Source organism: Penicillium rubens (genome assembly GCF_028828025.1).
Source record: "Penicillium rubens strain IBT 27055 chromosome Unknown utg000002l_segment0_segment0, whole genome shotgun sequence".
Classification (NCBI taxonomy): domain Eukaryota; kingdom Fungi; phylum Ascomycota; class Eurotiomycetes; order Eurotiales; family Aspergillaceae; genus Penicillium; species Penicillium rubens.
Genome location: NW_026890600.1, coordinates 9,494,472 through 9,508,243, shown reverse-complemented (window position 1 = coordinate 9,508,243; position 13,772 = coordinate 9,494,472). Strand labels below are relative to the sequence as shown.

The 13,772-nt window shown below is 49.6% G+C and overlaps 5 protein-coding genes across 5 annotated transcripts; 1 reads left to right on the top strand and 4 right to left on the bottom strand.

Annotated features, from left to right (window-relative positions):
* Positions 1-612: 612 nt before the first annotated feature.
* N7525_006040 (proteasome regulatory particle lid subunit RPN9) lies at positions 613-1,920 on the top strand (the record flags this gene model as incomplete). The annotated part of the gene is made up of 3 exons (XM_002564147.1): positions 613-877; positions 969-1,204; positions 1,279-1,920. The coding sequence occupies 3 exons, from the start codon at positions 613-615 to the stop codon at positions 1,918-1,920; spliced, it is 1,143 nt and encodes a 380-aa protein (XP_002564193.1).
* A 217-nt stretch (positions 1,921-2,137) lies between these two features.
* On the bottom strand, positions 2,138-6,078 carry N7525_006039 (GPI-anchored transamidase subunit GAA1; the record flags this gene model as incomplete). Its single annotated transcript, XM_002564149.2, has 6 exons — positions 2,138-2,845; positions 2,893-3,288; positions 4,092-4,550; positions 4,608-5,437; positions 5,490-5,728; positions 5,780-6,078. The coding sequence occupies 6 exons, from the start codon at positions 6,076-6,078 to the stop codon at positions 2,138-2,140; spliced, it is 2,931 nt and encodes a 976-aa protein (XP_002564195.2).
* A 366-nt stretch (positions 6,079-6,444) lies between these two features.
* rbd2 (rhomboid protease family protein RBD2) lies at positions 6,445-7,533 on the bottom strand (the record flags this gene model as incomplete). The annotated part of the gene is made up of 6 exons (XM_061213586.1): positions 6,445-6,662; positions 6,710-6,831; positions 6,881-6,946; positions 6,999-7,080; positions 7,141-7,278; positions 7,341-7,533. 6 exons carry the CDS (start codon positions 7,531-7,533, stop codon positions 6,445-6,447), a joined length of 819 nt encoding a protein of 272 aa, XP_061070607.1.
* Positions 7,534-8,151: 618 nt separating this feature from the next.
* Positions 8,152-9,095, bottom strand: N7525_006037 (dienelactone hydrolase family protein; the record flags this gene model as incomplete). Its single annotated transcript, XM_002564151.1, has 4 exons — positions 8,152-8,354; positions 8,419-8,536; positions 8,619-8,944; positions 9,008-9,095. The coding sequence occupies 4 exons, from the start codon at positions 9,093-9,095 to the stop codon at positions 8,152-8,154; spliced, it is 735 nt and encodes a 244-aa protein (XP_002564197.1).
* An 805-nt stretch (positions 9,096-9,900) lies between these two features.
* Positions 9,901-11,868, bottom strand: N7525_006036 (Ytp1 family protein; the record flags this gene model as incomplete). Its single annotated transcript, XM_002564152.1, has 4 exons — positions 9,901-10,074; positions 10,150-10,521; positions 10,583-11,529; positions 11,601-11,868. The coding sequence occupies 4 exons, from the start codon at positions 11,866-11,868 to the stop codon at positions 9,901-9,903; spliced, it is 1,761 nt and encodes a 586-aa protein (XP_002564198.1).
* Positions 11,869-13,772: the final 1,904 nt, after the last annotated feature.

Below are 13,772 nucleotides of genomic sequence, written 5' to 3'. Positions count from 1 at the left end.
ATCATTCTTTTCGGGTGTGCAGCAAGCGGGTGCCGTTATACTCACTCGGTTTTGGGCCCTAATTACTCCCTGGTAGCCGAAATGGTTGCATTTCGGCCGGCCATGTTTAATGGTAGTGAAAACAGGTGTTGTGTGAGAGAAAAGAAGCAGGTAGAACAAACCGGAAGACAGATTTTCTGTGGAATGGACGATTAATTGTACAGGGGACCTAAGCGAAGGAGATATCCGGTTGGCGCATGGATATATATACATTGTAGGATACGCAGTGAAAGGTCTAACGAAGAAGCATATATGCAGGTACGATACTGAGCGCCACACTATTTATCGCCTTCTGCTCGTGCCCATATAACTAGATAATATCAAAGATCGTCAAAATCAAAGCAGAGAACTGACGTTGAAACAGCAAAGTATCGAAGACCGTAGAAGCCAAGGCGGTGAACGAGAGCTCCCCAAACTGCCGACGTGAGGACATCATATCAGCTCTCTTGCAGTCCGCATCAACCATCAACACCTCCAATTCCAACTTTACCTCCAGGGCTACCTTCCTCTCTTACTTCAGCATCTCCGTCCTCTGTCAGTGACTTCAACTTAAACAGCACCCAGATCTCCACCATGGAGTCCAAGATCCCCGACTTCTTGCTCGAGCAGCAAGCACAAGGAAGCCCAGAGACACAACCCTACTTCCTCACCTTTGAAGATTATTGGGAGCGAAAACTATGGCACCAGCTCACAGACTCGTTGGTCGAGTTTTTCCGCATGCCAGAGAGTGCTCCGCATCGCTTAGCCCTGTTTAAGACATTCGTGCTCAGTTTCGCCGACCGGGTCAACCAGCTCAAGTTTGTGTCGCTGGGATTGATGGCAGCTACAGAATGCACAGGTTGGTGGTCCACAGTCTAGACTGGAAGCTCCGAAAACTACCCTGATGAGCATTCGGTTGCGTTGGATACAGGCTAACCATCTCCCTCTAGATGACCAAGAACGACTGGCTTTCCTCACATCCCTCGCTAGCAAGACCGATACGCCCGACACACAGGATGCATATGTCTACGCACTTGCTGACGTCGCCAACGTCAAGCTGTCGCTGAAGGATCTGGACGGAGCACAGACAGACCTGGCCACCTGCCAGCGGGTGCTAGACACGTTCGACTCGGTCGAGACCGTTGTGCACGCATCATTCTACAAAGTGAACGCGGACTACTACCATGTACGTGATTTGGAGCATCCCGTCCCAAGCCGGGTATGACCACTCAAATCAAAGCTAACACCTTTCTCCAACAGGCCAAGCAAGAATTCGCCTCCTTCTACAAAAACGCCCTCCTCTACCTCGCCTGCATTGACCTGCAAGAACTCACCGAGACCGAGCGCGCATCGCGCGCCTACAACCTCAGCGTAGCGGCCTTGGTATCAGACACGATCTACAACTTCGGAGAGCTTCTCCTGCACCCGATTCTGGACTCCCTGACCCAGACCCCGCACAACTGGCTCCGCGAGCTTCTCTTCGCCTTCAACCGGGGCGATCTGACTGCCTACGACGTGTTGGCCGGTAACATCAGCAAGAACAAGCTGCTGGAGACTCACCGGGTATTCCTGTATCAGAAGATCTCGCTCTCGGCACTGACGGAGATGGTCTTCCATCGTCCCCCTCACGACCGCTCTCTCTCCTTCCAGGCTATCGCGTCCGAGACTAAGGTGCAGCCGGATGAGATTGAGCATCTCGTTATGAAGGCTTTGTCGCTGGGCTTGCTGCGTGGGTCCATTGATCAGGTTGCTCAGGTTGCGCAGATCCACTGGGTTCAGCCTAAGGTTCTGGATATGAAGCAGATTGATGGCATGCGCAACCGTCTTAAGGATTGGGATGCTGGTGTTAACCAGCTCGGTCATTGGATTGAGGGGGCTGGTAAGGACGTTTGGGCTGCATAGATGTCTTATCTCACTTGTGTTCTGATAAGTTCTATTATAATGAATACAATGGTGTCTTTTTACTGTGATTCCAATATTGTAATTCCCATGGTCTTGTTGACTCGACATATCTACTTGCTCGTCATCCGCAAGGAAGACATTGATATAGTTTATTATAACGAACCAGAACCAGAACAATCCCATTCGAAACTAATATATACAAAAGTCCCCGCGTCACTCATTGATGTCCATTAATCGAACACTGCAAAGCAGCAAAGTTAGGCGGATCAATGTCCGTCCTATTATGACATCCCTCCGACTTATAATACATCTCCAAGCTATCAAAGCAATCACAATCAGCGATAGTGAAGATAGCACAATACCCATTCTCAAGAACCCACGATTCAGGTTTCTTCAGCTTACTCGTATCACACCCACTCCACGTAAACCCATCCTCCGTCCACCATTTGCACGTCACGCCCGTCTCGGTGAACTTGCTGTTTATACCACCATGGAGCGCCAGACAGCCCTCGTCATCGAGGAATTCTTTGTTATAGCCCTCGAGGTGGTAGTAGTCGCCCTCGCAGCCGGCTTTGCTGTACATCGTGATCTCCCACGGTGCTTTCCATTCGTACTGGGGTACGGGTACGTTAGGTTCCGGAGCTGGCTTTGCTTTTGTGGTAGTGGGTTTTGTGGTTGTTGTAATTTTCGTAGCCTTGGGAGCCTTGGTAGTGTTGTCTTTGCTGGATTTGGAGTCGGGGTTGGTAGGTTTCGAGTTTGTGTCTTTGTTGGGAGATTCCTTGTCCGCGGTTCCCTTTGCATTACCAGTCGGTTTTGATTTCGGAGCCTCTGTCGCTCCTTTCACGGTGGCTGTAGGACCGGCTGGCGGCGCGCGGTAATTTTGGCAATATAAATCCGAGACGCCACATTGGCCCCAGAAAGCACACTGTTGGGTTGTCAGACTAATCTAAGAAGGTTATGGGGACTACTCACACATTTCGAATCAGCACATGGGTTCATGCTGGCGAGGTCGGCCCAGTTGGCTGGACGTGTTGTTCCGGGTACTTGTGGACCACAGGTAGCTTGAGGAAGAGCCATTGGCATTGGAGGTTTACCGGCGCTGAGACAGATAAAGTCGCCCTGGTAGAGCTGTCTGCATCCGAGCCATGCCCAGGTGTTTTTATTGAAGCTTTCTATATCGGCTTCGGTGATATCGTGTGCTTTGGCAATCTGTGCACAGGTATCATAGCCCTGGATGATGTATTTGAAGCAATATCCGTCCTTGGTTGGTACTGGGGGGACGGCTATCGCCATACGGAGTAAGAGAAGCCATAGGGCAAGAAGGTCGATTCTAAAGGAACGCATCTTGTACAGATCTTGGGAATACGGCTATTTGTCGAGTAACAAGGATCGTTATTCTTTATATAGATTGATAGAGAGAATTGGGGCCCTGGAATCGGGACTGGATAGAGGCATTGCATGAAAGAAATAGAGCACTGTTTCCGAGTTAGGGCACGACCGGTGGCAATTGGTCAAGACAATTCGACATTAATGGACTTGATGAATGTGAGATGTTAGTATTGTTCAAGGGCCTGAACAAAGATCCGGGGATATGTGGTGCATGGCAAGTTTGACATCCTGGATATTTTCATTGTTCGCTCGAATCAGCCGTGCATGACCTTTCTAATATGGGTATGTATACAGTCGAGGCGGTCTTTGTTTAACCTTCTCTTGGGCACTTCTGGTGTCGAATGCCGAATGTTCTTTGATCGTAATTTGCCATCGTGAGGCGATAGATGCTTGCGCCCTAGAGTGAGAATGAGAAACCGAGTCAGTTCTTTCAAGACATGGCGTGGCAAATGAAACACATCAAGGGGAACACACATTCAGAGTACGTATTGAGCAAGGGTGGTTATACGCACCTAGTTGCAATCACTTGCTCCTGATGTATTCGCAGTGCATTGGTCTATGTACCTTGGACGCCAACAACTGATGTCGGGAGTCCCTACTGCCAGCCTGTGGTATCCAGGGCCCTAGTCCCGTCCTTGTTTCTGTCTCTTTATCTTGGTAGTTAAAGTATGTAGATGCCTGGATTTGTATTTTATTAATATCCTAATCATTGGGCCCATACGAAACGCACGAGACAACAATGTACAACAATATAATCAGAACATCGACGACCACAGCAACACACAGCCAATCAACCAAGCCGGCCACCACACACACCAAACAACTACCTGGGTCCACATACCCCAAATATCCCAACCGAAGGCCGCCTGGGTGAGAACAGTTTCGACTGAGATTCCCATATACCAGCAGACGCCAAGGAGAACAGTTGGCGGGGAGACGAGGTTGAGAAGCACCAGACCCAGACTGGAAGTTGCCAAGCGGAATGGCGCGGAGCCTTGCAGGCGAGCGACGAAGCTAAGTGGTGCGCAGAGAAGCCCAATCATGAATGAAAGAGAGAAGTTGAGGGTGGCGAGGGTTGAGAGGGAGAGACCTAGTAGGAGGAGGGAGAATGATTTTATGAGGTGGTACTGTTGGGGGATGATTGGGTTTGATAGACCCAGGCCGTTGGAGAGAATTGCGGCGAGGAACAGGGGGAGGATGATGTCCACAACCACAAATATGTAGGTGGTAGTTGTGAAGTACTGTGGATTTGTTAGCAGCTATTATTATTGTTGTTGTTGTAGGCTGGTAGTTCTCACCTGGTGGAATATATTATTAAAGACCCAGAGCGGGACAAGGCCGAGCAGATGGAGTCCGACAACAAGCGAGAGTGGTAGAGCGAGGTGTCGTTCCGCGATGCCATCCGTCTTTGCCTTCTCTTCTGCGGATCCCTTCTCATTCATAGGTTTGGCACTTGGTTTGCTTTCCGGGTAGTACCCAGTCCGCATCCAGAGGGCAATTGCCATTATGGTGAAATTTCCAGCAATCAGCATGGCACTAGGCAAGTAGGTTCCAATGCTAACAAAACGGTTGGACTGCATGAGCAGGTAGAAGAAAAAGCTCTGGTGCAGGTGCTCCAGCAAGTTGTTCAAGCTGCGGCAAAGAGACTCAATCGTCCGGCCTAGGGCCATTTCGTCCTCCCATCCCTCGCCCTTGGTCTGCAAGGTGATAGCGTCGATATGGTACGGCATGAAGCTGCTGTGCGCACCGGTGGCATAGCCGAGACCCTGCTTGGTCATACCGCGGAACATGGTCTGCAGACGATGCTCGTAGCTGTCGTCGTGACCCCACATTTCCTGCAGATTGGCACCGATACCCATCTGGCCGCCTGCAATGGCTACAGCCGTGTTGAACAGGTCGAGGTTGGGAAGTTGACCATTGACCCCGTCATATACAATATGGAGCGACTGGAACCGGTGATCTAATGGGTATTCGATGACCAGTGCTCCTTGCAACGCTCCACTCTTCAAAGGAAGTGGCTGCACTGAAGCCGGGTGCATATCATGATAGGCATCGATCCAAGCCTGAGTCCCAGATTTGCTGTCCGGTGTAATTAGGAAGATGATATCCTTGGACCATAATGACCATCCTAGCAATAACTGTCAGTAACCCGGCTAGAGGAGCGCAACCACGAGACTTACTCTTGAAGTATCTCGCTAAGGTCAGGGCAAGAGTGACACCATTCAGGTTCAATTTATCATCAGCTGTAATCCACGGCGCAACCAGCACAATCGCCTCCGTGGCATCACCGCGCGGCGCATGGATAATAGCATAAGTGTTCTCCCCCTGGTGCGTAATGCCGGCGGAGGTGTATTCGTATTTCTGCGTGGCGACTTTAAGGCCCGCCGCTTGCAAGATTGACTGCAGCTTGTCCGAGACCCTGTCCAAGTATCAGCAATAGTCCAGCCTGTGTCCGGTTCATTCGACCTACGCCGCTGTCACTTCCGCCTCGTCCTTTTGACCGCCCCTTGCCTGTCCGTCATTCAACAATCCTTCCAATTCTCTTTTATAACCTCGGAAGATGTTCTGCTCGCTTCCCGTGAAGTACGCATGGACTTGGCCCGGCAGGAGCGCATTCTCGGAGATGTAGGTTTGTCGGGAGTACTCATTCAAAGGCAGGAGAAGTAGCCAGACAACGCCGACGACGACGCAGATAAAGGATAGGAGATTCGGGAGGCGAGCGAAGAGGAAGTGGGGATTGTTCCGCAAGTTGCGGATTGCAGCTGGCATCTTGTTAGTTGGGTCTCCGATACTGCCAGGAAGGACAGGTGGTATGTCAGCTTTGCTCACATTTCAACGCCATTGACTATTGACCATCGGGAAATCAAGTCCCGTGCCGCGAAGGCGAAGCTGTTAAATGAGTGGAATAATTGGACTGAACTCGGAGTCTTACAAGTCAACAGTGGAGATCGAGAGCTCCGTTGTTTATGCGCGAAGTGGAATTTACGCCGAACGACAAAGACCAACAGTGCAAATTAAATGTGAGTATGCACACGCTATGCTATTATCCAATGGCTCCCGAGTCTGCAATATAAAAAAACTATAGTGGAAAATATACATTAAAAATGAGAAGTGAAGAATGCATCAATACCGAGATCAGGCTCCCAGGCGCTGGGTAGATCCGAGGTAGCTCATGGGTGTTTGGTTGCCGCTGGCGCCGGCAGGGTTGGTGCTTGGAAGAACTCCATAACGACCGTAGGTCTTCTGGTCGACGGAGACGTAGTGAGGCAGGCGTCCCAGGAGGTTCAGCTTGCCCTCGATCCAGCGGAGGACCTTCTCGGGGGGCACAAACACCTTGAGGTATCCGAGGCCGACTAACGACAATTAGTAGTGAAAAGAAGAGTCTGAGAAGGGAACTCACGGAGATAGCCGACAAGAATCGCGCAGAGATGACCGAGGAAGCTCACGTTCGAGATGAGGATGGATACAACGACACATGCAAACAGGGGTGAAGTCCAGGTGGGAATCTTGTATGGGCCAAGACTGAAGGGCGTTAGCAAAATTTAAGTAGGTTTTTCCAAGTAAATCTTACCTGAAGTTTGGATGCGACCTGTAGGTCTTGATGGCTTCCGAACCAAGAAGCAAGAAAACCCAGATGCTGCATTGAAGGTCAGTTACTGAAACATTCGACCTGGTGACCTGAAGCATACCTTGCGCCGACCACCGAAGTATTTCTGTGTAGGATAAACCTCTCAAACAAGATATAAAGCCCAGCGGGGAAAGTCGACAGAGCTAAATTATTCAACATTAGTCAAAACGGCCATAAGCATTGCATTTTACCAGAGCACTCACGTCCAACAAACAATGCAATAGCGGTCAAAGTACCATGTTCTGCCTCAAAGCGCTCCAGCAGCGGCGTAACCGCCATAGCATTAAAAAAGGCATGGAAGAAGCCCATATGGATGACGGGATAAGTGTTAAGTCGGTACACTAGTATCACCAACAGATCAGCATGCGCCCAATATGCACTTCTAACATGGAGTCAAACATACTAGTCCCCAGGTTAATCTCCTCTGGGATCAAAGCACCCCACTGTACAACACTCCATATAGTCTGGAATTCAAGCAGCCAGAAGGCCAGAATAATCAACAGCACCAGTCGCGTGAACAGCGGTAATCGGAGGAGGTATGTGCGTATCCGACCCGGATTGAAAGGCAACGGGGGTAAAGCGGCGGGAGTCGCCATAGTTGCTGAAGGGTGATGTTCCGTGTAGTATCGCTCTCGAATGGAGTTGAGACGAAAGCACTCAGGCGGGCGTAGAGTTGGGCTGGCAAGTCGGGATACCCCACGACTCTGAAGGAGAGGATTTGCGGTCGGAGCCGTTAAGAAGAATCGACAATTGCGTTCAAAGGTCAATTAAACAATTAATGACTGGTACGAAAGAACAAGTTAGATTCTGTTTTCCTCGCTAGTTGAACTTCCGGGCCGGTCCCAGGGATAACTCACAAGGCGCACGCGATCCCTGACGGGAATCGAAAGACAATGAGACAAGAAGCCCCCAACTGGAAACGGGTAGATCTCCGAATGACAAGGTCAGAAACAACGTAAATGAAATATTAAATATCGAAGAGAAGTCAAGGGAGATCAACCGGACCATTCAATCCACTTGTTCGCGAAGTTACGCCCCGCGATAAAGACCAACCGCGCAAGCATAAACTACCCGGACAGGCCCTCGGGATATCAGGTTAGTGCGATGATAAATTATCTCAATTTACTACTGGCCGAATGGTCTATTCGTCAGAGATCAAATCGTGTTGTGTATGGCTATTTGGTATTTTATTTATCCTAACCCCTCAACCTTATCTACAGGTGCTGGTTAAACCAGGCGATGGCCTGGCAGAAAGCCTGCTCCTTAGCCCACTTCTGCTTAGGGTCGCTCAGATCGGCGCGCACAGCGAAGCCGTGACTGACACCGCTGAACAAGTTGATCTGCCACGGCTTGCCAGTCTTGATGAGGGTCTCCTCGGACTCGTGACGAAGCTGGGTAGTGAAGATCGAGTCGACCTCTGATACACGCAAAATTAGCCATTGATGATTTTTCAAAACGATATCTAGCAATCATCAACTTACCAGCAGCAGCGATAGACAAGGGACCATCAATGGCGCCGAGTTCCTCGTGGGTGACGAATGAGGGGTGCGCAGTGTAACCGACATCAATGAGGCCGGGCTTCATATCGCGGCAGACGTACTTAACCGAGATTGTTAACACCAGGGTTTATAAGGTATATATTCGGAGATTGGATCTTCGGATCTGGACTATGAGTACATACCTTGCCGCCGAAGCAGTAGCCAACAGCGCCGATCTTCTTCACGCCGAGAGTCTCGCGGGCGTACTTAATAGTCGACTCGATAGCGGGCTCGACGTGCTCGGGCTGGTGGCTTTTAATCCATGTGGGCAGGACAACCTTGCCAGATGACATGTCGCTGACACTGATCTGGTCGCCCTGGAGAATATCCGGAATGATGGTCAGGTAGCCATTGTTGGCGAACTCGTCGGCGAGGATCTGGGCGTTGATGTAGATGCCGAAGATATCGGTCAGGAAGATAATGGCCTTCTCGGGGGACTTGTCCTTAGGGTAGGAGATATAGGTGTTGACTAGAGAACGGCTTGGTTAACAATTATGGTTGCGGGGGGTTTTGGCTGCAACGAGTATCTTACCTCCGTCGATATTCTTGATCTCACCAGCGGGAGTACCTTCATGCTTGAAACCAGAGGCACAGCAGGCAGCGGGAGGGTTAGAAGCCATTTTTGGAATTTTGAAGTGAGAATGGGTATAGAAAGTGAAAATGAGGGTTTTCCAAGTCCGTGTACGTCAAACTGTAGAGCCCTGAGGGTACCCCACTGCTTATAAATGTATCCCGGGGGCGTACAATGTCCAACCTAAGCCTTTCAGCCATTTCAAGCCATTTCCACAAGACGTTATGTTCTGCCAATCAGACTGGCTGTTCAGTTGCGTCTTTGTCTTCTGACTCCACTTGCCCCTCGTGGAGCTATCAGACGTCTTGGACCCCTTTGACCGTTAATGAGCTCTGCCTTGGGCTGATCCTCCAGAACTGAGGCTCAATGATCTCGCATAGACCTTGCATGCCTCGTTATATGTCTTTTTCCCAATCCAGAATTCAATTGTGTGGCAGGAGAGAATCTGATTGAATGTGCTCGGCACTCGGCACGACGAAGGCTCGGGGGTAAGTTGCTAACTCCGTATATCCACTCCAACGACTCCAACATGGGTACGGAGTAAAATGAAACTTGTTTAAAGAGATAACATTGCATTCATAGAAATATCTGTACTGCATATATCTGGAAGACTAGGACAGCCAGTCTCAATCCCACCACTATTACCACATTAGTCCATTCACACATTGAACGTCACAAAAAAAAAATATCATGTCCGAGGGTTTTTCCAAGGAACTATCCTTCCCAAGGTATCTCTGCAAGGAATATTATGTCGCATAAGCATGCACCAGTAAAATGACTCCGTATATTCCAGCATGAAACAAAAACCTCAGAAGTGTAAAAGGGGGTATCAAAGCAAACATGTCGCCGAATTTTCACTGGAAGCGGAAGTTTGGCCGTGAGCGCTGGGCACGCTTCACAGCCCAGGCCTTGATGGCAATTGTCAAGATTTCATAGGCCATGATGAAAGCACTGAAGCCCAGGCCGACGGTGAAGGTGAACATTGCGTCCAGTTCATAGTACTCCATCGCTTCAATCACATTGCGGGTCTAGATCAACGTTAGTCATGCTCTTGGGTGACATTGTAAACCTTAAAAAGGGTCCAAGGTTAGATATGCACTTACGCTCATCATGAAAATCAGACCTCCCGAGATCAGACAGAACGCAGCAATGATCTCTGTCGGGGGACGAGCCGGGAGGTACGAGGTCGGAGGCTTGAGGTACAGCAGAACGTATGTCATGCCGCGCGCCAGTGCAAAACCAACCAGCATGTTACCCCATTGCTTGTGCACCATGGTCGATGTCATGCTAGTCTGGTGGTGCGACCCCATCATCATGCCAAGCAACATAATGACTAGGGCTGGCATGGGGTTCAAGGAAACGCCCTGCGACCTCGGTGGGGTCCAAGCTTCATTCGAAGCATCATGTGCAGGGATTTCGAGGATGGTCTTGTTGACCCAGTCACGGACGCGAGTAGATTCGAAAAGCATACCGGCCTATTTAAGGTTAGCCAATCAATTCCTATGAAGAGCGGGAAAAAGAAAGATGAATACGTACCAGACCGCCGCCGAAGAACAGTACGGAAATCGAAACGTGCTCAAGATCGGTAGCAGACCATGCCTTGCCCGCATTGGAGAGGTGCTCGAGGAAAACATTTGTCGCGCCATATAGGAAAATAACGAACGACTCTGTTGCTTCACCCGAGGGAACCTTGGATTTCCATCCAACGATAGAGGCCGACGGCTTCTTGTTCCAGGCCCAGCCCAGATCTGCCCAGCAACCAATATAGCGTCCGAGGGTCAGGATACCGTACCAGAAGAAGATACCACCCTTGATGAAGTGCGCAAGCCCGTTGAAGATCTCACGATCCCTCATGATGCCACCATAAGTCACAGCCCCAGTCGCAATAGCCGTGAATCCGAATGGAAGAATGACACGGTCAACGACGTTATACACGACGTTCAAGACGCGGAGAACCCGGCTGGGCATCAGACCAGGGAGAGTCTTTGACAGGAAGCGACCAACAGCCGTGTGACGTATCCAGCTGCTTTGAACGGTAACCTTCGCTGGCAGTTCCTCGGGCTTTTCAAATCCATCGTATTCGGTAGGCGACCCGCATGATGACCCAGGGCTACGGATAGAAGACGAGTTACTATCCGTACCTTGGCCACTGTCGCGAGACCAGCGACGCTCGCGCATCGCACCATTGAGGCAAGCATGCTCAGTATCATCGTCAGTCGCGACAGGCAAGAACGTAGCGTGTTCATAAGAGGGCGAATTCGACTTGCCGCGGCCAGCATAGGCAAAGAGCAAAGCGAGGACGACCTGGGCACTGACAACACACGTCGCGATCCAGCCGATTTTGTGGTGTGCGTTGTTCTCGTAGAGGTCTGGTGTCTGGTTGTTATAGATAACCCCGAGTAGGACGCCGAACGCGTTGAAGCCCAGAAAGAGGAATTGCGATGGAAGTGCGAGCCATGAGCGGGCAATGCTCAGCATGACAGCTATTTGAGGGATCAGGTTCTGTCCGTTTTCTTTTTTTCGCGCTCGGTGCGCAACACGGGAAGCCACTTACCAACAGGAAGAACGAAGCACCACCCCAGAACCATGAGGGCAATGTGAGCTATGATGGTGCTGGAGTGCTTGCTGTATGCAAAATAGCTCATGGGACCATCGGTGGTAGCTTGTGTCGCGGTGGTGGTAGGTTGCGGCGCGTTGGTGCCCGCGTTCATATCCATCCCCATGTCCATAGATTCATCGTCACCGTGCGGAATGGCGGTCGCAAGCGATGCGAGAAAGAGAGTGAAAGTTGCCACTAATGCGACCCGAGTAGCTAAAGGCATCGGGAAGAAGATGTGCTATAGTGCAAGGAAATGGTATTGTGTCTGTATGTGCAGAAATGCAAGTGCGAAGTATAGAGCTCCAACCTGAGGTCGAAGCTCTATGGGAATCGTGACGTAGCAAACCTGTCAAACCGGTAACTAGACCCGTATTTATTCTTGTTTTCTTTTTTATGCTCCTCCAAGTATAATAGACACAGTACTTGGAGACAGATGAACTAGACTGTTCGATTTGGGAGAAGCTGTAGGGCTGAAGTATGAAAGGGAGGGAATTGCAGTATTATAAGTCCAGGCGGGGCCAGGAATGACCGGGAAACTGCTCACGGAATTAAAAAATTAAATTGGAAGAAAATTAAATAAATAAAAAAGAGCTCGCCGGTGCTGATTTCCAATGCTTTTGGAATCTTAAGGAAAAAGAAAAAAAAAATTAATAATTAAAAAAAAGGAGTGCGTGGAAGAAAGCCCCTCGAGGCCGATCTACGTCCAATCCACCTCGTTCCTGTATAGATAGATGCACATGAGCACATACATAACTAGGTATGATATTCTTCGGTGCTTAAACTTTGAAAGTGTCACGAACTAGTTACGCTGGATTATACGAATGAAGCTAAGGTTCTATCATTTCCTTTTTACCAAATGTCTTATATATCCCTCGTCTTTTCACTCGGGTGTTTCGGGAGCCTCTTGGATGTGTGGATTTGTGGATTTTGGTGACTTCACGAGTTGGGGAGGTTGGGAACTATGACTACATAGAACTCCAATATTGGAATATTTGGGACTTTTGCGACTGAAAATTATGTACGCCGTACTCCGTACCTAGGTATGTAAACCTGCATCTGATGCCACATGTGTTATACGACAGACAGAAATATAGTGTCTTGGCCAATGACGTAGTCGATCGTTACTCTATCTGGACGGCGACTGGTCTGATTTTCTCATTTTCCTATTACATCCATTCGATGTATACCCAGGTAGATATATAAAAAGTGTCATAGAGTATAGGATTAACCATGTAAATATGCTTGCTTGGCTCACAGGCCAACTATATCAGGTTTGGTTTCCAGGGCCCCAAGGTGTCAAGCCTTACCGCCGTTCAAGCAGATGATCATCAGGAATCTACTCCTCCAATCACCGAAGCCTACAACATACGCAAGTACTTATGCATTCCTTGTCAGGTGCTAAACCTGCTTTCATATACTTCATGCTATCCCTGTCTCGGCCCCCTCGCTTTGTTATCCGAGCCGCAATTTTCGGGCTGGCCCCATCTTGGTGGGGGCTATACAACAGAGTCTGATGGACGCTGACTTGCAACCAGACGAATTCGATCGGAAGTTCGGCACTTCCATTTATTACCCAAACAGGTGATATTGAGGTAGTTGCCTCAAGTAGTAGCCCGCTCCCAAGGTTGTCTCCCGTGGATACTCCGAACGTAAGATCGCGTTCTGGTCCTTGCACCGATAGACAAATTTGCACCTCATGAAATAGTACGGAGTACTATGTAAAGAAAAGAAAAAGCTGATCGACCCAAGCCACCAATATGAACACATACCCGATGCATGTCGTCATGTGGTTACCTAACCACCTTGGTCCCCTCAGTGCTGTACAACTTTGACACTACCAATAGCCTCGCCAAGCGCCCAAGCTATACTCCGTATTCCGTCCTCCATACTCCGTGCTTCGACTCTACAGACGCCGTGAACAATCATCCCCCAGTAGTAAAGAAGCAAACGAGCACCTGACAAAAGTCGGGCCAAGACCGAGCCCGAGCCCGACCTTGGCGATTGGTGAACCGGCATCCGTGAGCATCCGGAGACATGAAAAAGGCTGGGCTGTTACATCCACGCACCTGCACGTCCCTAGGATCTGCGTTGAATAAATTGCTAATCTGTTAAGGCCAGTTCTTACCC